The sequence below is a fragment of the Calidris pugnax genome, unplaced genomic scaffold (genome assembly GCF_001431845.1).
Source record: "Calidris pugnax isolate Ruff unplaced genomic scaffold, ASM143184v1 scaffold39, whole genome shotgun sequence".
NCBI classification, from domain to species: Eukaryota; Metazoa; Chordata; class Aves; order Charadriiformes; family Scolopacidae; genus Calidris; species Calidris pugnax.
In genome coordinates this window covers 8,480,593-8,503,868 of record NW_015090828.1, presented here as the reverse complement: position 1 = coordinate 8,503,868, position 23,276 = coordinate 8,480,593, and the positions used below count along the sequence as shown (strand labels likewise).

General features: G+C 43.1%; 1 protein-coding gene across 2 annotated transcripts; it reads right to left on the bottom strand.

Moving 5' to 3' along the window:
* Positions 1-849: 849 nt before the first annotated feature.
* Positions 850-21,548, bottom strand: TSPAN15 (tetraspanin 15). Of its 2 annotated transcripts, none has more exons than XM_014940336.1 (8): positions 21,407-21,548; positions 16,356-16,541; positions 13,908-13,982; positions 11,396-11,491; positions 9,685-9,801; positions 4,899-4,946; positions 3,383-3,499; positions 850-2,166 (listed from the first exon to the last, which is right to left on the bottom strand). In XM_014940336.1, exons 1-8 carry the CDS (start codon positions 21,500-21,502, stop codon positions 2,014-2,016), a joined length of 888 nt encoding a protein of 295 aa, XP_014795822.1. In that variant the 5' UTR covers positions 21,503-21,548; the 3' UTR covers positions 850-2,013. The 2 variants fall into 2 exon arrangements, with proteins under 2 accessions (XP_014795822.1, XP_014795824.1); XM_014940338.1 differs by lacking the exon at positions 21,407-21,548 and adding an exon at positions 20,919-21,065.
* Positions 21,549-23,276: the final 1,728 nt, after the last annotated feature.

The window sequence follows — 23,276 nt, the reverse complement described above, 5'->3', positions numbered from 1 at the left end:
ATTACCTTTGTCATCAAAGAAAAATTGCCTTCTCTCATTCCCTCCATCACAATTCATTACAGCCTTCCCACCATCTCAAATTCGAGTTTCAAATTGCTGAAGGTCAGGGCACATCTCTGCTCCCTGTGATAGCTCCACAATAAACCAATTTCATCTTCAGCCCTCCTACCCTTCACCAGCAGTCGAGCCCAGTCCTCCAAAGTTGCCCCCCTCCCTTTTTCCTTCCTCTCTTTGTAGACAAATCCACCCTTAAAACACACCTTTGCTTCTTAACTTCCATTTACAATACATTATTCAGGATAGAGGCCAGGAAAATTTAGGCGACAGCGATGTGGAGCAATTAAACACGTAACCATGTGCGGTACCCAACGCTAGAGTGTGCTCTGTAGGAAATAACCTCACGCTGCAGATGATGGGCTCGATAAAGCTGCAGGATCTCTCTCCCCAGACACCATCAGAAACACTGAACTGGATGAGTCATTTTTATTTTTTTTTTGCTCCTGGAAGCGCACGAAGCTTCCTCAGAAATCCTTGTTGAAGGCAGAGGGGAAAGCAACAAACGCCGAGCTTGGAAGAAAGCACTGAAGAAAACAGACTACGCATCCAGGACAAGGAAATTTAGAAACAATCAAAACAACCCCAACAATCACACACACACACAACACACGCAAAAAAAACCCAAACACCATAACACACCAAAAAAAAGCAAACAAAAAAGCAGAAGGAAAGCAGCAAGGAGACAATAATATCAGATATTCCTCTGCATGGCTCAGTGGAGTGTCTAATATCAGATATTCCTCTGCATGGCTCAGTAGAGTGTCAGAAAAGAAGAGATTCCCAAAGGCAGGATCTAAACCAAACCCACTTCATTCTCATCCCGGATTTGTTTATTTGAAGCATGGTGATAATTAGGTTGTGCATTCTGCATGCCAGCCTGGCTGGGGCTGGAAATGCCACAGAGAAAAGGCTCAGGACAAAGCAACGACAACAAAAACCCCAGAGCTCTCGGTGACTTCCCAAGAATTGTCCCCGATTCACTCAGAGAAGGAAGCAAAGCACACACCTTCAGGGACTCTCTCCACAACCCCAAGGCAAGCCAGAACCACAGCTCAAGGTATTTCTATCTTTTGATTCAGGCTCAACTTAGATAAGAAAATAAAAAGCATTTTAAACAAAGTCTTTGTGCTTTTCTTTTTTTTTTTTTTTAAATTACTCGTTTTGTTTTGACAAGAAGAATCAAATTTCGAAACATGTCAACACACAGAACTCAAAAAAAAAATCATAAATCACCTAGTTAATTCACTAAAGAGGAAATATACAGTACATACAAGACTCAAACATCCCATAAGTTTATAAAAAAGCCAGACAATAACAAATTGCATTAAAAATATATCAAGCATTACCTGACTGATTCAACGTCGGCATCTGCCCCATTATTAAAAGGCACAAAAGACTGAGCAACGAAAGTGCTCAGCATCACATCCATTATTGTCAGTAAATTCATCAAGATTAGCATTAAAAAAATTTATTAAACACACGTTTAATATTCACCATGTAGATCAGTAAGAAATCCTTTCTTGGAAGGAGTAAGAAGATGAAGTTGGAAAGGATGAACATTTAAATTCAACATCCCAAGATGCAAAGGCTCTTCTGAGAAATCTACCTTCAAATCGTCCCAGAATCACTTTCCCAGTTGCATTATCACTCAGCAATCATTCACCAAAAAAAAAAAAAAACAACCAACAACCCAAGATTTAATGATCCACAAGCCCACCTTCCAGCAGCATCGCCGGCAGCAGCGCGGAGCCCTCCTGGTGTGGCTTTGGCCGCAGACACACCGAGAGCAACGAGGCTACGGGGGGATCGGCGCCCTCCCCACCTGCCCACCATGGTCTGCTGGCCCATTCCTTACACCCCCCAGTCTGTAACAGCCAGCAGAAACCAGAACAGGTGGATTTGTCTTCTCCTTTTTTTGTTGTTTTTGTTTTTTAACCACATTTGAGGTTTCCCAAGTCACCCCGGGTAGCACATGCAGCAGCCAGCTTCGGAGAACTCGGGGGCAGATCTTTGCCCCACGTCTTCAAACAGCCTTTCGCTCAGCTTGTGCTCGGTGATGATGTCTTCCACCCGAGTTATGTACAGCAAGGACAACAACACACCCAGGAACTGCAAAAGGAAAGGGGCATCTCTCAGCAGACATCAAGTATTGCTTATCCAGCACTACTTCTCTTTTTACAAATTAAGTACACGTATATTTGTATTCCTCCTCACCTGGGGAGGAATAACCCCCTGCACCAGGACAGGTTGGGGGTAACCTGCTGGAGAGCAGCTCTGAGGAGAAAGACCTGGGAGTCCTGGTGGACACCAGGATGGCCATGAGCCAGCAATGTGCTCTTGTGGCCAAGAAGGCCAATGGCATCCTGGGGGGCATCAGGAAGAGTGTGAGCAGCAGGTGGAGGGAGGTCATCCTGCCCCTCTGCTCTGCCCTGGGGAGGCCCCATCTGGAGCACTGGGTCCAGTTCTGGGCTCTCCAGTTCCAGAAGGACAGGGAACTGCTGGAGAGGGGACAGCAGAGGGCTAGAGATGATGAGGGGCCTAGAACATCTCTCTTAGGAGGAAAGGCTGAGGGACTTGGGCCTTTTTAGTCTGGAGAAGAGAAGGCTGAGGGGGGATCTGATCAACGCCTACAAATACTTAAAAGGTGGGTGTCATGAAGAAGGGTCCAGTCTTTTTTCAGTGGTGCCCAGGGACAGGACAAGAGGGAATGGGCACAAACTTGAACATAAGAAGTTCCATCTAAACATGAGGAGGAACTTCTTCACTTTGAGGGTGGCAGAGCCCCAGAAGAGGCTGCCCAGGGAGGTGGTGGAGTCTCCTTCTCTGGAGACATTCAAACCCGCCTGGACACGTTCCTGTACAACCAGCTCTGGGTGGACCTGCTTTGGCAGGGGGTTGGACTGGATGATCTCCAGAGGCCCCTTCCCACCCCATAGCATTCTGTGATTCTGTATGTCAGATACAGGGGCAGATATGCAGTACGTATACATACAGAAACTCACATTGTTATTGTTCTTTGCATACAGGGGTATAAACAGAATGTTTTTGTGAAGAGCTAATATAGCAGAAAATTAACCAAACCTGTGCCTTGGAGCATTGGAAAGCCTTTGTGGACACAGCCAGGGGGAGGAGAGGACTCAAAAAACCCCAAGCGAAACCAAATTAACCCACCAAACCCTGCAATATATCACAGTAATGCTACCAAATTACCAGAATGCTCCCTCAGTTCGTAAGTTATGTTAAATTTAAGTTTAAAATGACAATTAAATATAGTCAGACAAATCAGATACTCCCTTTAATGGACAACGCGCTGGCCCCTTCTTACCTGGGGTAGCAATATGCCGAGCAGCACACCAGCCATGATGCTGTAGTTGTCCAAAAACCAAATTAGCACTGCATTCGTGCATCCACGGACATATATAATATTCTGAACACTCAAGCGCTGCAAAATGTCAAAGCAGATACTCAAACAAGCAGTCATACTGGTGTATGATACAGTTAACACGTGGCAATTCCAGTTTCAGGGAGGCAAACTTGGTTCTTCTTCCCATCTCTTTAAACCCACTAAATTTGACAAAGACTTCATCACTAATTCTTCAGTCTTTTTTTAAGTTGTTCCCCACCTGAACAAGTTATTTTATTTTTTAAACCTTTTTTTTTTTTTTTTTGCAACTACTTTTCTAAAAGAAATGCATCCCATTCTCATTTTTGGCCACTTGGAAAGCAGAGAAGTCTCTCTTTAGCTTCTACCTCTGCTTCCAAGTTGAAAGCGCAGCAGCAGAGAAGCACAAATCGTGGACCAAGTGCTTTGCAATAGACTCTAAAAAGGGCAGGAACAAGAGGATTTCAGATTCAGTCCCACAAGCTGTGCTGCACCGTGACCCCAACCCATAATATAGAAAGCACTTGAGACTGCAAAGAGTCCTGAGCAGATGAATGGGGTAAAATTAAGCATATGCTTAAGTGCTTTGGGCATTAGAGCCAGGCTGGAGCCTTGAGGTGATTAAGCCATAAATCAATGAATCCAAATGAAGACAGGTCATATGTAAAGATAACCGGTAATCCCAAAAACCAACAACTGAGGCTGGCATTGTGCGCCAAGTGCTTCAAATGAGCTGGGAGAGGGGCTTTTTTTTAGACCAACCCCTTGCACCACTCCAAAGCTAGGAGTGGAGAACTTGCAGTGGATCCAATTACTGATTTCCTTGCTTAATCACCCCACGTTTAGTGCCTTGAGCTGGCAGTCTCTACTCTGGAGTCACCAGGCTATTCCCAGGAGGGAAAAAACGGACGGAGGATGGGGTCCCATCCCACTCCCAGAGTGAGAAGAGGGCTGGGAAGTCTCACTCCTCTTCCAAGAATAATTATTAGCAGGCTTAAAAATAGAACACCCACTACTGGGATATAAAATAGCTAGAAACGGCTAAGTCGGCTTTATTGAAACCAATTTTACTCAGTGAGAAACTTTGGCTTTTTGGTATTAAAACCTTTCCCCAATCCAAGTCCCCATTTAAAAGGATTGGACCATGTATTAACTGTGCAATTAGTGTAATGGGTGGGGAGCTCTGGGAAGGAACGCTTCATGCACGTCAAATGAGGAATTGTGGAAGATACAAGGAAAGGAAGATAGAAGGAAAGGAAGATCGAAGGAAAGGAAGATCCTACAATCAAACAAGATTACTTTTTTTAATATGTGAAAGCTACTCCAGATAAAATAATTTTAACTACTGGTTTAACTGTCTGGTAGAATTACGTATGCAGAAGACAGTTTTATAACTGATGAAAAAAATGCAGAGAAGCCCAACCCTTTGCCACGACAGGATGGATGCTGGTTACATTACCTCTCTGTCAATCGTTTTGTATCCACACATAGTGTTGATGATGTCTGTCTGAAAGGAAGAAAACAAATATAAACTATAGCAGAAAACGAAAATCACAAAAAAATAAATTTTTTACTCTTCTTTTGTTCACCCAGTGAACAGCAAAACAGAACCAATTTTCCATTCAGTAATTTTACTTTTTAGCTGGGCCTCTTCTAACTCAGCATACTGTGCAGAAAACTGCTCGTTCTCAGAGTGATAAGACCAATGTTTCTGCTTCATGCCAAGGAACAACACACAGAGAGGCTCTTGCTTATACTTACTGCTATAACAACCAAGGTCAGCTAATTTCATTATTTACCCCATTGGACGGTTGGAAACGGAAAATCAATTTTACTTTTTAGCTGGGCCTCTTCTAACTCAGCATACTGTGCAGAAAACTGCTCGTTCTCAGAGTGATAAGGTCAATGTTTGTACTTCATGCCAAGGAACAGGACGCAGAGAGGCTCTTGCTTATACTTACTGCTATAACAACCAAGGTCAGCTAATTTCATTATTTACCCCATTGGACGGTTGGAAACGGAAAATCATAGAGGGGTCCCACCTATGAGGAGGAGCAGACAGGACAGGTGACCCAAACCTGACCAACAGGGATATTCCATCCCATCTGCCCCATGCTCAGTATAAAAGTTGAGGGATCCAAGGGTCAGCCTCTTTCTTCCATGGCCAACAGTATTGCTATAACAACCAAGGTCAGCTGATTTCATTATTTGCCCCATTGGATGGTTGGAAACTGAAAATCGTCTTGCTTATACTTACTGCTATAACAACCAAGGTCAGCTAATTTCATTATTTACCCCATTGGACGGTTGGAAACGGAAAATCATAGAGGGGTCCCACCTATGAGGAGGAGCAGACAGGACAGGTGACCCAAACCTGACCAACAGGGATATTCCATCCCATCTGCCCCATGCTCAGTATAAAAGCTGAGGGATCCAAGGGTCAGCCTCTTTCTTCCATGGCCAACAGCTGAAGAGGACCCTGTCTGTTCATCTGCCTTCGATTCCAATCCGTGCGTTTCTGAACCCAGATCTGGAATCCAATTCCCACCCATCACTGAGTTCAGTCTGGGGGAATCCAGTTCCCATCCATCACTGAGTTCAGTCTGGGACTCAGAATCATAGAATCATCTAGGTTGGACTTCCCCAATGTCTGCTGCTGACATCATCCAGGGAGCTTGATATGGTTTTGTATATATTGTATCTATTTCATTATTTCCTTTTTCTTTTATTGTTAGTATTTCATTAAAGTAGTTTAGTTCCTTCTAAACTCGTAAATCTCTTTATCTCTCCTCCTCTTCTCCTGCGAGCGAGAGGTGGGGAGAGAGTATTTTTCACCAGTCATTGCTTGATTCAGCCTAAACCACGACAGATTTATGTGGGGCACGAGCAGAGCTTGACCAGAGCTCTGACAGATTGCCTGAATAGTTTGAACTCCAGCTTCCTCAGGGAGAATAGACGGGTCATATCACGTCGTTCTTACGTGAAAAGTTATATCGTGCCTCTATGAAGTTAATTGATGCAGTGGTGCTCAACTGGCAGAATATACTGCCTGGTTTATTTCTTCTTTTTGGATGCGGTGGGTCAAGTGTGCTATTTTGGTGTGGATTTGCCTTCAGACGTATAATATGATTATTGGATATACCTGTATATCTGGGGCATCACACGATAGAGTCTTTTACTAAGTACACTTTCAGCTTCACCTGGGGAAAGTTTACTTCACCCTTTAGTGATTATGCCAAAGTGATGCCATGGGAGCTAGGGGATGGAAAACCTTTGGGCTGGTTAGAGAATGAACGTTACTTTCACTCAGTCATGATTTTTGTGGTCAATTTTCCCGAACCTGTTGCATGGGTGGTTTTTTTGTTAAACATCAGTGCAGGAATATTACGCGACGTGCAATATTGCTACTCATGTCCCTCAGGTGAAATCAAAGACAGCAGAAACACCAACAACTGGCCAAGCCACACTGGCCCCACTGGTACCAGCAGGAGTCACGGCACAGATACAGCCCAGCGGCATCGGTTGCCCCCCAACTGGCCAGCCCCACACCTCTGCCCATACCGGCAAAAGCCACAGCACCAACCTCGGCACCAGCCCATCTAAAAGCAACACCAGGGGATTACTGGCCCATCCAGCACTGATTTCTACCCTGAACCCCCAGGGTCAGATGTAGATCGAGCTCGACGTGATTTCAGAGAAATCAGTAGTGCCAGTGTGTCACGACACAAGACTATTTGAACCGTATCTATCCAGCAAAACCAGCGTGGCATCAGAAACCAAAGCTAGCTACAACGGGGCTGTGTGCCACAGCTGTTTCCACAGAAGAAACAGCTGGGTTTAATTTTACGGCCTTAATAACTTAACACATTAAGAAAACCAGGGAGGAACACAGCCATCATACCATCACGATGACAAACTTAAGCTCGGGAATATCCGAAACTCAAATAACAGCCAATAATACGAATGCTTACATGAACATTTTATGAGACCAAATTTACTCTAGCAGAATATGTTTTTATATATATCATAATATATATAAGATTCATACATTTTAAAAAAAAAAAGACTGAGTGCTTGCATTTATTACAGATTACTAATGCATTTTCTGTGGCCGCTTAATATTTTGCTCACATCCTGAAGCTCTACCTAGCCTGGCAAAGCCAACGTGAAAATACTGTCCTTCACATCAACCCACATAGAGCTCACCAGCATCAAAGGCAGCCAAAGACATGGAGGAAAATGAGAATATGCACATCAGGAAAATAAGACAGAGCAAACTCTGGGGTTTGATATACCCTCTCACTAAATTAAGCAAGATGTAGTGATGTCTGTGGAGTTTTTTTTGCTAATCACAGAACAAGAAAACGTATGCAACAGAGAGAAAGGCATCAGAAACAGAGGTTTATGAGCATTTGGGATGAATTTTTATCTGCTACACTAGCATAAGTACTTAATAAATACTTTGACTTGAAAATAGTCCCTTCTGATCCCTGCTCCCCCCACATGAGCCTGGCTCGTCTTAGCACAGGGCTTTTTAAGAGGACCAGGATCCAACCCCCGACATTAGCAGGAGTTTTCCATGACTACAAAGTGAATGAGTAATCACAAACCATATCTGTAGCTTTCCAGGACAGAAACCAGCCTGTATTTGGAAGCATTTGTCAAACACGGAAGATTTATGCATCTTCTGGTTGGGATTTTTTTTTTTTTTTCCCTGAGCCAGCCAGCTGTACAGCCAGGGGTGTTAGTGCCACCCTGTCGAACACGCCAACGTGCTGCTTGGATGTCACAGGGCACATCAATGGCATCCCAGGGCAGCAAAGCCACAAGCCCTAACACACTGCAGCTTCTTGCTGAACAGCCCAGCCTTAAAAAATAAGAAGTCTGCTTGTTATGTGCTGATAGGATGAGGGGTAAAGGTTTGAAACTGAAAGAGGGGAGATTTAAATTAGATAGAAGGAAGAAATTTTTCACTGTGAGGGTGGTGAGAGCCTGGCCCAGGTTGCCCAGAGAAGCTGTGGCTGCCCCATCCCTGGAGGGGTTCAAGGCCAGGCTGGATGGGGCTTGGAGCAACCTGGTCTGGTGGGAGGTGTCCCTGCCCAGGGCAGGGGGTTGGAACTGGATGATCTTGAAGGTCCTTTTCAACCCAAACCATTCCATGATTCTATGATTTTCGGGCTTCTCCTTATTTTTTGATTAACTTCTCTGAGCTTAACACTTTGCAGGCTACCTTTAGGCTACAGGTAGTCTTGTCCCCAATTCTGCAGTTGCCAATTCAGCATACAGATAATGTACTCCCTGTTTTCTTCAGAGAAATTTTCATTTTGGCACGTTCCTGCCTGACAGGTTGCACTTGAAATCCTCAATGTGTTTGATTATCTGTGCTGCAGCTGGGAAGGCACGGGGCATTAGATGTCACTGGTTCTTGCAGAGCTTTGCCTTCACAGTACTGCTGTATTTCCACACACATCAACTAACATTTTAAATCACGACTTCAACAGAGAAACGAGAGCTACAGAAAAACAAGCAGTGTCTTGAACAACCATTAAAAGGACAGATTGCTTCACTAGACAGCTCTATCTTCCTTTACCATCAAAAGAGGGCAAAATCCTGAACTCTTCTGCTCAGTGCAGCTGTGGATCAGCAGATACTATTTTCATGTCCACGGTTTTCTTATTCTCAAACACCTAAGACTTAAAAGCGTAACTGTTTAGCTTTGGTTTCTGAGAATAAATCAAAGCTCAGCACAGATTTAAACAGAGTCTTTCTCATACTCCAAAAACGTGTAAGCACACGCAATAAACACCTTCATATTATACACATTTCTCAGCAGGATTACTGACACAATTACTGCATTTATTTTTCCTTTTTTTAATTAAAACAGCCGTGCTCAAGGCAGGCTTTGAAAGGGCAGCACAGAACAGGCACCGAGAGGTTATTCATCATGAGCTCTACTGCCTCTGCTCCTAAACATACTCAATTTCTCTGTCCTGTGTTCAGATCAAAGACCAAAACCCAGTGAGGCAGGGACTGCCCATACTGGTTTTAAGGTGAGGAATAGTTCTTTATCAAATTCAGCGTTATGTCCATCCCTCAAATGGAGAGACGTGCATTAAAACTGCTAAAATTTATATAAAACCACATTCACATGGAATTTAATGCCTGCTTCTAGCGCTGCCAGCACCAGTTAATACCAGTTCATCACAGACTGGTAGTCAGGCTGAGATGCCAGCATTGGGACTTACCTTATTTCTGACACAGCAAGTGTAGGGCACCCCACAGGCCAGCGGTCCCGGCGCTGCACAGTCGTGGTATACATTTTGTGACCAATCTCTGTAATCTTCCCCACCACAGCACTTAAACTGGGGGGAAAAAAAAAAAAAGGCACAAAAGGCAAATGGAAAAAAAATAATATCGTTATCTTAACAGGAACTCTTCTAATAAGTAGAAAACAAAGTGAGAATGAAATAAAACAATTTTAAGAGCGCCCAGCAATCCTGTCATTTGATCAGCAAGGCACATATGAATGTACATGATAGATACAACTGAAAATAGTTAAGCTATAGGTAGCGTTCCCTCGTCACTCATCAAGCTGCTCCCCAGGGTGCCAGAGCACAGCGCTCAGTGCTAAGTTCCACCTCCCATCTTTTCCGAGTTGAAAAATTATCTTTTCAGGTCTGGACATCATTAAGCAATGTTTTTACATTCACTCCACCTCCAGCTGTAATATACTTCCTTTTCTTTTTTTTTTTTTTAAAGTTTGTGACTACATTTCTACATCAGCCTAAAAGACAAGTGTTGTTATAAGGCATTAAAAAAATATCACCAAAACATTTTGGGTGTAATTTAGTAGAACTGAGATCTGGCAAACAAATACTGTAAGTTTACACTGACTTAATACAAATATTCACTTTATAGAGTAAAAGGAAGGGGGAAAAGCAGTTCATTTAATCACTAAAATGTATATTCGCTGTATGTATACATAATTTTGGGCAGTGCATGGAAACTTTAAAGCATTATGAAGCCTAATGACAAAATTTCCTCAGGATGGTGTGCTTTTGACAAACTTTCCATTCTAACTTTGTTTTTCAAAGCAGGCTGCCATCTCCATAACGATGTCATAAAATATACATATCACTTCCTAAGTTAAATTATATTATTTTTTTAAATCATTATTTGGCATGGGCCCTGACATCACATGGGCCCTGACATCACATTTCTGAACATTTTCTGCTTCTTCTATAGTCTCTGAACTGCACGGCACAGCTCTTCAATAATCCAATAAACATTTCAACGCACCAGCCTTAAAAAAATATAAGGCCGTTGAGTCAACTACACGTGCCGTTAAGTAATGCTCAGCTGTGCTCAACACAATTTCTGAATTTTAATTACAGGTATATGCACTTCCACGGGCATCTCCTTTGAATAACTCCCTCGTTAAAAAAGCTTGCTACGTGCCCTCAAGTGAAAAGACAACGGTCCATGTTCAAACATCCTAATTGCCACCTAATTTCTCTTTATCCCGTGCCTCCTGTTAATGAGATGCTTTTGAATGTCTTGGACCAGCCCTTATAAACATTCAGCACAAGAGCTTGGGTGGGATTTGGGCTGAATTTGTCTGAATCCAGTTGTGGGGCCCCTATAAGCCCACACATCTGCAGGATCTGGCCCTGAGCATCTGTATCACACCTACCATGGCAAAAAGCTGTATTTTGCCCCCCCAGCTCCTTGTGGTGATTTAGAGGGCTTCAAATCCCAGCTGGGATGCTGGAGGAGCCCTGCCTGCAGCAACGCCATAACAGATGACACAGGAGATCTCCTCCCCCTCACCAGTAAGAATTTGATTATCACATCACTGGAAAAAAAAAAATCAAAGCTGTCACCCAGGACCTACCACACCTCAGCACTGAATTAGTCCCAGGAAAAAACAAAACAAAACAAAAATAAACCACAAACCCGCTTTTGAACAGAGTCCATGATGTTCTTGAAGTCTAAATCATCGTAGTAATTCGCAATTCCTCTTCTTATATTATCGTTCAAAAATTTGATTGTCTGGAAGGCAGAATTAAGACAAGATTTATAGGCTACGCAGGCTGAAACAAAACTAAAAGAACAGGTTAAAGTGACAAGTGTAATTGAGGAGCACAAGAGGAAAGGCTTTTTTTCTTTTTAAGGAAAAACAAATACCAGCTAAAAAAAAAAAAAAAAAATTAAAAAACAATCACAGCACAGTCCTGCAGAGACTGACCCCCAGTTCTCTTTTTAAGGAAGATTCCCCACTGCTGGCTTTGTGCTGAGGAGTGGTAACAGCATGACACCTCTCCAGCGAGGTGCTGCTTCCCTCAGGCTCTCCAAACATCTCCCAGAGATGGCCCCGTTGCCCCCCAGGCTGAGAATGGGAAGGCAGGATCCCTCCCCACTGGGATCTGGGGATCCCCATTGTTTTTTGGGTAACAGAGCAGTGGGTTTGGGTGATGGGTCTTGGCACCGTCCCGGGGCAACACAAGCTGTCTCCCTGACCACCATCTTCCATTAATTTCATTTTCCATGAATTTAACTTTCCATGGAATCCATAATTGCCAGATATGAGCTTTATTCCACCTTAAGCAGAAAAAAAGTAGAAAATATCTCATTATCTGTATGTTTTACAGTCATGATTTTGAGAAATATGGCAGATGAGTGGTGGCAGATATAAAATGGTACCTCCTCAGTTTGGCATATTAGAAATTAAACCAACAAAACACTTTTGAAGCTTAGAAGATGAGGCAAAAAATAAAGAGTATTTGTTTTTCAACATCCAGCACCACCATAACACAACAAAAAATTGAGACTAAACATAAGCAGAACACAGCAACTTCCCTTTCAACCCAGCTGCTAAAATGATCAGAAAGAAACCTGGAATACACCTGCCCGTTTTCTCAGCGTTACAAACTGCAACACTTTAAAGGAAAACAGAACAAAAACAATCATGGCATTCAGTGGTTAGAAATAAGGATGGATTTTGCAGGACTACCCTCACTGGCCGAGAAGGAACACGCCAACTTCTCCCGTGCTGCCTGTGCCACCTCACACTCAACAGATTTGAGAAGGAAATAGAGAAAGAAATTGGAAAAACCAGTGAGACATGCAAAACAATCAACATTTAAATGAAAGCTATTACCCTAAGCTTTTATTAAGTACTTCCTTCTCCTCCCCCTACTAACCCCAGCTTCTCCATTAACCTTGTAAAAGAGCAAACCAAACCTGTCCCTGAGCGTAGCTGTCCTGCTCAGGCAGCCCATACACGTGTCAGGGAAAACGCTTACGGCACAAAAACCACAACAATTCATTTTCTTTGCCCAAAAGTCAACAGCAATTATTCCTCGCCCTCTCAGCAAATACCCTCTTTGGCATCTGCTTAATTTTCAGTCAGCCACATTCTCTGCATCCCGTGATGCCCACACTCCTGCACCGGACAGGCTGATCTGCTCCCTTCAGCTGAGCCTGGCATCCCCACCACAATGCAGAATAAATCCTTGCGTGGGGCCAAGGCGACACCTACGGTGACAGCTTCTGGAAATGGAGATAACTCATCCCCTGCTGTCACAAGTTCACAACTCCCTTCCAGCACAGAGTAAGAAGAAAACACTAGCTAGGGAAAACATAATACTGCTTCAAAATAACAATCAGTCATTATTTAAAAAAAAAAAAAATAAACTTTTTTTACAGCTTGTTAGGTTTTTTTTAAACAACACATAACATAGTTGGTATGAGTCCTTTTTGTGGAAATGAGATTGGTAGGATTGGGGTGGGGAGGGAAGAGGTCTTATTATTTAGCATCTCCTTTCAACGCTCGTATTTTGCCAGATTTGGGAAAAAAAAATAAAAAATCAAAGCATAGAAACCTACTCCTTGCAACGGTGAACACATTTAAGTTTTAAAACTTTTCTAACACCACCAAAAAACTCTGCTTCTTTCTGTTTAGAGAAATTAATTATGTAATTATAGCACACTTGTGAATGACGGGGTCTCCTACAGAAATTAGTGAGGTTGCTCACGGACGTGGGCATGGAAGAGCTGTCCTTTAGGTAAGGTAAAACATTTTAGCCACAAAAAAAAAAAAAACAAAACAAAGTTCCCCAATCCCGCTGGAAAATTCCCAAATCAGCAGTCTGAGACCCAGTAGGCAAATGAGAAGAAAGCACTTTGTCATACACCAAGAGCTAGAAACCCGTTTTACCTGTATTGCACATTCTTAGTTACCAGATTTTCTCCAAATTCGTTAATCTGGATTTCATCTGCAGAACAGGTGGCCAATCCCACACATACCCCAACACGAAACACCCTGAAAAGTCTGGACTTGCCTTCAGGCTTCCATCAATTAGTGCTCAGGTGACAATTCTAAGGCTTTTTATTTGCTCAGCAGCCCTAACTCTGGGGATTGCGAGTGAGGTTCTTGGTGAGCAAAGCCTAAATGCAAGCAGCTCACCTGGTTTCTGAAGATCAGGGCCACCACTCCACCAGTCAGCTCAATCAGCAAGCAGATACCAAGAATGTACATGAACTGCAGAAAAACGATCGCAAGTGAGACCATGAACACAACAAATCCCAATTACTCTTTCAATTAGCTGCCTTAAGTCTGTAACGTTCAATTGCCAACACACTTGGCTTTCTGCACGTGAACTGTCATTTTAAAGAAAGATAGAAAATGATGGCTTTGTTCTTATAAAGTCTTTTTTCCTCATTTGAGTCATTCTGGGTTTTGCCCAACTGGCAAACACATTCTTTTTCTGCTTTGAATGCAACCTGCTCCAGGTGAACCTGCTCTGGCAGGGGGGTTGGACTAGATGATCTCCAGAGGTCCCTTCCAACCCCGTATCATTCTGGGATTCAGTGAAAACCGACAGATGTATCTATCGTGCCAAGATCCTTCTCTCCATAACAGCATCCCAGAGCAGCACGTCAACGGACTCCTATGGACCATACCAGACGTTGTGTCTTTATGCTTCCTGCAAAGACTTCCCTGCTAGGTTCCATTTCTTGGGTAAAGCAGTGCTTTAAAGACAATCCAAACCACCTTCTGCTAAATTGCCAGCCTTAAAGCAAAGCAAAATTCTGGGCTGGACACCTTTTAGTCTGCTGCTTCAGGAGAGGGAACCCATTACCGAGCCAGCTGAGCACACAGGCTGCACCATGGGCTCTAACAGGACTCACCATGCTCAGGGCTAAGAAAAATTATACCTGCTAGCTCCCTATTTATTTTTTTCATCTCTGCATGTGTATATATATATATATGCACTCACATGCCACCACAATGTATGCATCTGTGACTACTTTTCAAAGCGCAGGCAAAATATGAATAACATGAAGAAATCCATAGCAACACCACGAGGCAACTGCGACCTGCCAGTACTTGAAATGTTTGTTCCAACCCAAAGGATTCTTTAGGCATAAAAGATGGCTGTTAAGGGAATTCAGGCCTGCTTCTTAATGGCAAACTTCATCAGGAAAGAAGTTTTAGGATCCCTCATCTGAAAATAATCTCTAATGCTTCGCCGCAAAAGCTGGTTTCATTTCTGGGCTCTCAGTCCCGCTGTCAGTGTCATAAATTCACTGAATGGATATCTTTTCTCTTGCTAAATCTGGAATCAGCCTGAGAAGAAGACATCAGGGGCTTTCTTCATTTAAATACCCTACCCACTTTGCTGCCACAAAGGGAACAGAAAATCTCCTCGACATCAGACGAGGACACATCACCACGCTCAGAGTGAAAGAAGCCACCACTGCCTAAGGTCAGGCTCTCGGTAAAATTCCAGCCTGATTTCAAAATCCACACTTCCCTCTTGCTTTGTCCTCTGTAACATACCATGTATTTAGCATTTCTTTACATTGAACCGACATGAAAGTGAGAATTACGTTTTCATGCTCTATTTTTAAGTGGTCACATGCACAACTTCTATCTGCAACCACAGCGTTCTGCAGGAATCTCCCTAAAATTCACCCTTTAGGATTACCTTCTCAGGGAGAAAAACTGTGTCCCTGTCCTCTCCCCCTCAAGGCCCTTCTCTGGTGTTACACAGCGAATGTCCTAACATGCATTTCTCCCCACCACACTCCCCTTGCCAGCTGAAGACAGACAGACAGACCCCAGCCACCGCCAGCCTGACGGACATGAGCCTGACTGGGGTTTCTTTTTCCAGTGGTTTCCTCCAAAAAGCTTTTGGAGAACAACCAGAGACCACAACTCATCTCTCCACATCCCAGGATGAAAGCTTCAGGAAAACCCCTGGAATTGATGGGGAGAAGGTGCAGCCAAGACTTCACCTTTTCCATCGGCCAAGGGGCAGCACTAATTCCTCCTCCCCATCCCAGTGAGGCACGGCCAGGTCAGAGAAAGAGCGGGCACCGTGGTGCCAGGCTGGCATCAATCCGTACGTCAACAGCTGAGTTTGCACAAGATCCACGCCAGCTGATAATAATTCACATTCCTGGTTGTTTTCCATAAAGCCCTTAACTCTTGGAAAGCTGGATTTCCCAGCGCCAGGCTGTCTCCTGTCCTGCAGCTGGCAAGGTGAACTACTGATGGAAGGACATCCACAGACCACAGGGTAGGGGACCACTGCCATAAAGCAGTTTCTGATAACTACTGATGGAAGGACATCCACAGACCACGGGGTAGGGGACCACTGCCACAAAGCAGTTTCTGATTTAATTAAAATCCAAAAAAAAAAAAGCAGATTTATTACAGTATTTGTCAGTGCAGACACAGGTGTGGGCTTGAATTCAGGTGACACCAAAAAAAAAAAAAAAAAAAAAAAAGCAAATTTATTAAAGTATTTTTCAGTGCAGACACAGGTGTGGGTTTGAATTCAGGTGACACCGAAAAGCAAAAGCAACGAGCCTTAAAAATGGAGAATAAAAAACCCCCGACACTTACTGCTTGAAGGAGGCATAAATTGTCTCTTAAAGAAGCCAAGACACCCACAAAAGAGACCAGGAACATTATAATGCCCAGAAGTATTAAAATAATTGCCGGGGCTAGAAAGGCACTTTCTAGAGTTTTGTACTTCTGTCTTTCGACTTCTGCATAAATCCCAACCGCCAGGACAAGGGCTCCGATCACCTGAAAGAGAAGAAGAGAAGAACACAGATGTTACCCTTTCTCCCAGTGAAACACAGAGATGACATCTTGTGAGCACACGTGAACCTGTGACTTCTCACTTCAGAATTAATTATAAACAACGAAACGCTCAAATCAGAAGTTTGGATTAAAAAAAAAAACAAAATACCAACCCAAACCAACTCAAAGACTAAAGCAGAAAACAGCTGAGTTAGGAAAAAAAAAAAGATTTTTTTTCGTTTCAGAAATATATTTAATCATGTTTTAACATTCTGGAAGTTAAACGAATAGAAACATACGTCACTGGTTGAAATGTAATTTATTACTCCTCAGAGATCACATATATTACACTAGCAAATGCCATGGCATTAATATCCTACTTTGTGGGTCTGTCTGTCTTCTCTCTGTGTGTACATGTATGTATGTATATGTGTGTGTGTATATACACACGTGCCCCTAACACAACACCTTTTCTACACCATTTCTGAGAGCCTCAATGTCCCTTCCTATCAGCTCCTGCTATATTTAGGGTCAGTAGATATGGCCATCCCATACCTCCTGCCATCGGGGGAAATGCACTGGATTAAAAAGGAAAAAAACCCCAAATTCTCAAGTTTGAAATGATGCCACTTTCTTGAGCAACTACCAAATAAAACTGACAAGCCAAGCAAGAAGCGGTGCATTTTGTTTAACAAGGTAAAGATATTTTAATCCAAATAATCACAGTTAAGTCAAAATAATTTGGTATTAAACGTACAGCGTGCTGCAAGTTGCTTTGAATTCTGCTGAATTCGAAAAAATAAAATAAAATAAATTAGCCCACAACACTTAATCATGAAAATTGCAGTGGAAAAACTTTACTGCCGACCCCAACAGCCAGGCACATCCTCAGGGAAGAGCCCAGATTCTAATCAATCACGTTGGCAACCTGATAAACAGCGTTCCCCCCACTTCTGACCCCGCATTTCCACAGTAACCCCGACTCTGCTCCCCACACACCAAAAGCAAGGAGAGCCCATTTCTTAAATATACAAAGCTTTTCAGCCTCACAGGGTACACCCCACACAAAGACACACGACACACTGAGCTGCAAGATCCCGAGTCCAACAGTTGAAATATTTTTTTTAAACAGGTTTATCTTAAAATAAACAACAACTTGCCGGAAACTCTTGATTTTCTACGGGTAAGAATAAAAAAAACAAAAGGATGTTAGGCGAGGAATGCCACCACGTTGTCATTTAAAAAAGGGAAATCTCAGAAGAGTTTACCCATAAAAATAAGTATACTGAAGCTAATTAAAAAGCAACTCAAAAATGTATACGACCAAATTCAGAGTTAACTCCCCCTCCAACAAATTCAGAAATTGTACTGATTATATAAGGCAGAAGAAAAAGCACACTGGAGGAATAACAGGTACTCACATTTACCATTTATACACTTCTGCTGCAAAACTATAATTGGGGTTTTTATTACTAAATGGTCAATTCATAGTGTTAGCTTTATTCTTTAAAAACATTCAATGATTTGGGTAATAAATTATAAATTTCTTTTCCAGCAGAAAACAATATAAACAAATCCGTTCGACATTTTTCCATACAGCTACAACAACTGAGGAAAAAGACTCAAAACACTTACGGGATATAAAATTTGTGACTGTACACGCATGTGGGATTCAGGAATTCTAGTATTAAAAACAAAAACCAAACTACAACAACAAAAGCCAAAGACACTCACGCAAGCACTCACTGTGAACAAGCTCAACCCTTGCCTGGTAGATTGCTTGTTTAGAAAATATATATTTTTTTATTTTTTTTTTTTAAAAAAAAGGATATAAAACACAGGGATGAAAGTTGACGGGGATTGTCTGAATTTCACAAGTGTGTTGTTTCAAGCCTAGAACATTTTACTGAGAAGTTCCTCTCTCTTGACCCATGGGGGATAACTGGGGAGCTTCTCAGCGCTCCAAGCCGCTTGCTCTGGAAGGCTTCGGGATACTAGGCACTAAAATTACTTCACTCCCAAAAAAGAGGGCTACAAAATACCTCTCTAATCAAACCCCTTCCAAGCAAGCCTAAATGAACAGTTTGGCAAACCATGGGGTTCAGAAGGCACGTGCCAAATAAAAAAAACCAAACCTCAGGCTGACCTACCCTATGGTAGACACACACACACTTTCCCCAAGTTTTATACAGATTTTGAAGCATAAAAATTACTGGGAGAGTGGGGGGAATCCAACCTAAACCACACAATTAAAATCCTTATTCCTCACAAGCAGGATTTAGGCTTTTATTACCTTCTTTTTTTTTTTTTTTAAAGCACTTAATAAAAATCTTTTAAACTTTTTAACATGGTCAAACCAGTAAGAGTCGTTACTTAGGCCAAGCAGATGTGCTAACTTAGAGACTCCTGTCTCTTCTCCCTTCCTGTGACCAGGGCTGGAAACTCCACTTTTTACGTAGGTATCCCACCAACACACGAACTGTTTACATCCTGTGTCCTCCACAACAGCTCCTGACTTGGCAATTCACCCCACGTCCACAGGAAAAATCAGCTGGCCTTGACTCTCATTAAATGAGGTGTCCACCAGCAAAAAAAATTAGGGTCCTTCTCTGGGGCTTTTGCACGCAGGGAGGTCACTTTCCCAAGAGAAAGGAAAAGCATTTCTTTCTAAGTAATGCTTTTAACCCCGGTGTTTACAAAACCTACTCTTAAACAAAGCACCCAATCAACAACAGCACCCCCTTTTTAAAAATGCTGGGTGTTGTCCCAGCCAGGAAACAAAAATGACATTACAGCCTCATTTGCCAACGAAACAGTTGCCTGGAAAAGTTACAGTGACAACCAGTTTTTAAGAAAACCCCCCCAGGGGTGACGTGGGAAGAGACAGCAGGAAAAGTCCCCTCCATCATTCCCACGGTGCTTTCATTTCCTTTCTGCTTTTGGATAATGCTGACGTTTAGTTATTTAGTTCCTGCTGGTTTTAAGTGACCCTGGGGTGTTCATCAGTCCCCAAATGTACCAGAGGAGCAGCAAGGCAAGAGAGGAAACCGACAGCATCCCCTACCTCAAAGCCCCAAAAAGCAGCAGAACACCACAAAACGCACAAGATTTAAGCAAGCCAATACTCCACAGCCGATCTTTACATCCCCTGACACCACTTAAAAAAAAGATAATTAAAAAAAAAAGAAGTGGGGAAGACTAGCGCAGCTGAAAAAAAAAGCACCAACGGCTGATATTTACAGCTAATGAGATCTGCTCCACTAAGCTAGAATAAAAGACAATTTCCAGAGGGAGGGCCACGTGCCGTGCCTCCTCACACAACCCGGCGTGTGCTTGGCCCCAACGCCGGCAGCACCCATCCTTCCTCTTCCTCCTCTTCCTCTTCCCTCCATCCCCCCCCCTCCTCCCCAGCCCAGCACTTGGCCATAAACAAGGGCAGAGCATTGAAAATCCAGAGCAAGCAACTGCAAAGAGTAAATAAACTCCTCGGGCTGCCTGAAAGGGGCTTTTGTGCTCTGGGGACGCTCAGAGAAAGGTTTCAGAAGGGCCCCTTTTTTCTTTTTTTCCAGATTAATTCTTACAGCCCCACCAGGCAGGGCCCCGGCTCGCCGGTGGGAAAAGGCAGAGGTGACAAACGACACGCACGGTCCTTCCTGGAGGACATGCTGGAAAAACAAACAAACAAACAAAAAAAAAAAACCAAAAAGAAGGGTTTGAAAAATAAACGCAACGAATTTCCCTCTTCTGACAACGGCACCTGCGGAATAGCTGCCATGGAGTAACACCAGGAAACTTCAGGAGCCCAAACCCAAGGGGCTTCCTCGGTCAGTTTGTTTGCTAAGAAAAGCCAAACTATACCCAGGATCCAAAAAAACAAAACAAAACAAAACAAAAAAAGAAAAAAGAAAGGTTTGAAAAATAAACGCAACAAATTTCCCTCTTCTGACACCGGCACCTGCGGAATAGCTGCCGTGGAGTAACACCAGGAAACTTCAGGAGTACAAACCCAAGGGGCTTCCTCGGTCTGTTTGTTTGATAAGGAAAGCCAAACTAAACCCAGGATCCCCCAAAAGCCTGAATTACACCCAAACGCTTCGCATTTCAATTTTTGTTCATCCTTCACCATCGCAGCTTTAATCAGGTTCTTACTATCAAGCCTGGCAGATCCACACCTCTCCCTCCCAGGCAAGAGGCCAAAAGCTTCAAGCTCCCACCTTCCAACCACCACGTCTCCTGCCACAGAATCGGGGCAGAACAAGAGCTTAAGCACCTTCTAAATTCCAAGAGGCAGAAGGAAACCCTGCCTGAGCATCTCCTACATGGGCACAGCCTGGAGCCAGCACAGCATCACCCCCAGCCTCCCAGAGCTTGGAGAAGCACCTTTAGAAACTGCGGCGGTCCGGGTAAATTTGAGAAGTCAGCAGTAATTATCTGGACCCAAAAGCTGGGGATTTTCATCACTTTCAGAAGCTGGCACGTGGGTTCTACCCCACAGCAAGCTTCACAGTATCACCCAGCCAAGGTGTGGGATTGTTCCTACCTAGGGATGGCCGGCTGTAGGGCAAAGGCTTTGTTTGCCTGGGGGAAAGAGCAGTATTTTACTAGATGCCTACATCATTTTATTTTTATTTATTATTTTTTTTTCTTATCCGCCGAAACCAGTCCGTCGGTCCCCAGGGCAGCTACACCCACAGCCACAGGTGTGCCCGGGGAAAGCACGAATGGTTGCAAAACCTCGGGAAGGCACCAGGAACAAGGAGATGAAGGAGATGAAGGAGGTGGTGGTGGTGGTGGGGACCCCACGCAACCTCCTCCCCGATGCTTCCCCACCCACCCAACCCACCCACCAACCCAGGCGTGGGGCTCACCCAGAAGGTGGTGGAGTAGACGATGAGGGTGAGCTTGAGGCAGAGGTAGGAGAACCTCCCGCAGTACCGCACTTCCTCCGCGTCCCCCGCCGCCATCCCCGCACCTGCCGCCCCGCTCCCGGCTCCGCTCCCGGCCCTCCCCTTCCCGCCGGCCCGAGGAGGGAGCGGCCGGCTCCGGGGGCGCCGCCGCTTCCCTTCCGGCAGCGGGACCGGCCCTGGGCAAGAAAAAAAAAAAAAAAAAAAAAAACCAAAACAAAAATAGCAGAAGCGGAATGGAAAGCTCCAAAACGCTGCTGGCTGCCGCTCCTTTTTCTTTTCCCTTTTTCTGATCCTTTTTTCTTTTTTTCTTGTCACCTTTTTCTTTTTCTTATCCTTTTTCCTTTTTCTTATCCTCTTTTTATTTTTTTTTCTTATCCTTGTTTCTTTTTCTCATCCTTTTTCTCATCCTCTTTTTCTTTTTCTCATCCTCTTTTTCTTATCCTCTTTTTATTTTTATCATATTTTTCTTTTTTTCTCTTTTTCTTTTATCTTTCTTTTTTCTTATTCTCTTTTTTTTTCTTATCCCCTTTTCTTTTTTCTCTTTTTCTTTTTCTCTTTCTTTTTTCTCATCCTCTTTTTCTTTTTTCTCTTTTTCTTTTTTCCTATTCTCTTTTTTTCTTTTTTCTTATCCTCTTTTCCTTTTTTCTCTTTTTCTTTTTTCCTATTCTCTTTTTTTCTTTTTTTCTTATCCTCTTTTCCTTTTTTCTCTTTTTCTTTTTTCCTATTCTCTTTTTTTCTTTTTTCTTATCCTCTTTTCCTTTTTTCTCTTTTTCTTTTTTCCTATTCTCTTTTTTTCTTTTTTTCTTATCCTCTTTTCCTTTTTTCTCTTTTTCTTTTTTCCTATTCTCTTTTTTTCTTTTTTCTTATCCTCTTTTCCTTTTTTCTCTTTTTCTTTTTTCCTATTCTCTTTTTTTCTTTTTTTCTTATCCTCTTTTCCTTTTTTCTCTTTTTCTTTTTTCCTATTCTCTTTTTTTCTTTTTTCTTATCCTCTTTTCCTTTTTTCTCTTTTTCTTTTTTCCTATTCTCTTTTTTTCTTTTTTCTTATCCTCTTTTCTTTTTTTCTCTTTTTCTTTTTTCTTATCCTTTTTTTTCTTTTTTTCTCTTTTTCTTTTTTCTTATCCTTTTTTTTCTTTTTTTCTCTTTTTCCTTTGCAGATGCCTGGCTGCAAGGGGTTGCTCCGTAAGGACTAGCCCCACAGTTGGAGAAGTCAGAAAAAAAAAAAAACAATAATATATCACTACTCTATATATTAGCTACACCTGTCTACACCTGCTGCCCTGGCCCATAGCAACACATGCATCCACAGGTCTCTGCAACTTCTGAGACGGCATGGTGGGCAAAAACACATGAATGCAAAGCTGCTCCTTGAGCCATGGGTTTTTTCGGTTAAGCACACGCAGCCATCGCAAAGCAGAATTCCTACACTCTATTGCACAATTAAGCAATACCAGAGCATTTACCTTTCATTACAACACCCAGGCAATTACACCTGCAAAAAAAAAAAAAGTCCCCTCCTGTAAATAAGGCGGCGTAAGTGCAAGAGTTAATGGGAGTTAATGAGCACGCTGCTGCGGCTGCGTTCTCTGCCCACGCCGCGTTTATCCACCTCCTGCTGCCGTGACAGTGGGTCAGTGTTGGGTCTCACCCAGCGACCATGAACTGCAAACGCCATTCATGCCTGCGAGATGAAATAAGCCCTTTCAAAGCCGGCGGTGCCACACTCCTCTCCCCACAAAGGACTATTTTCCTCTGGGGGGAAAAAAAAAAAAAAAAAAAAAAGTCTCATTCAAAGCAGCAGACAACAGTCACAGAGCTGATTGTTGCATCCTGG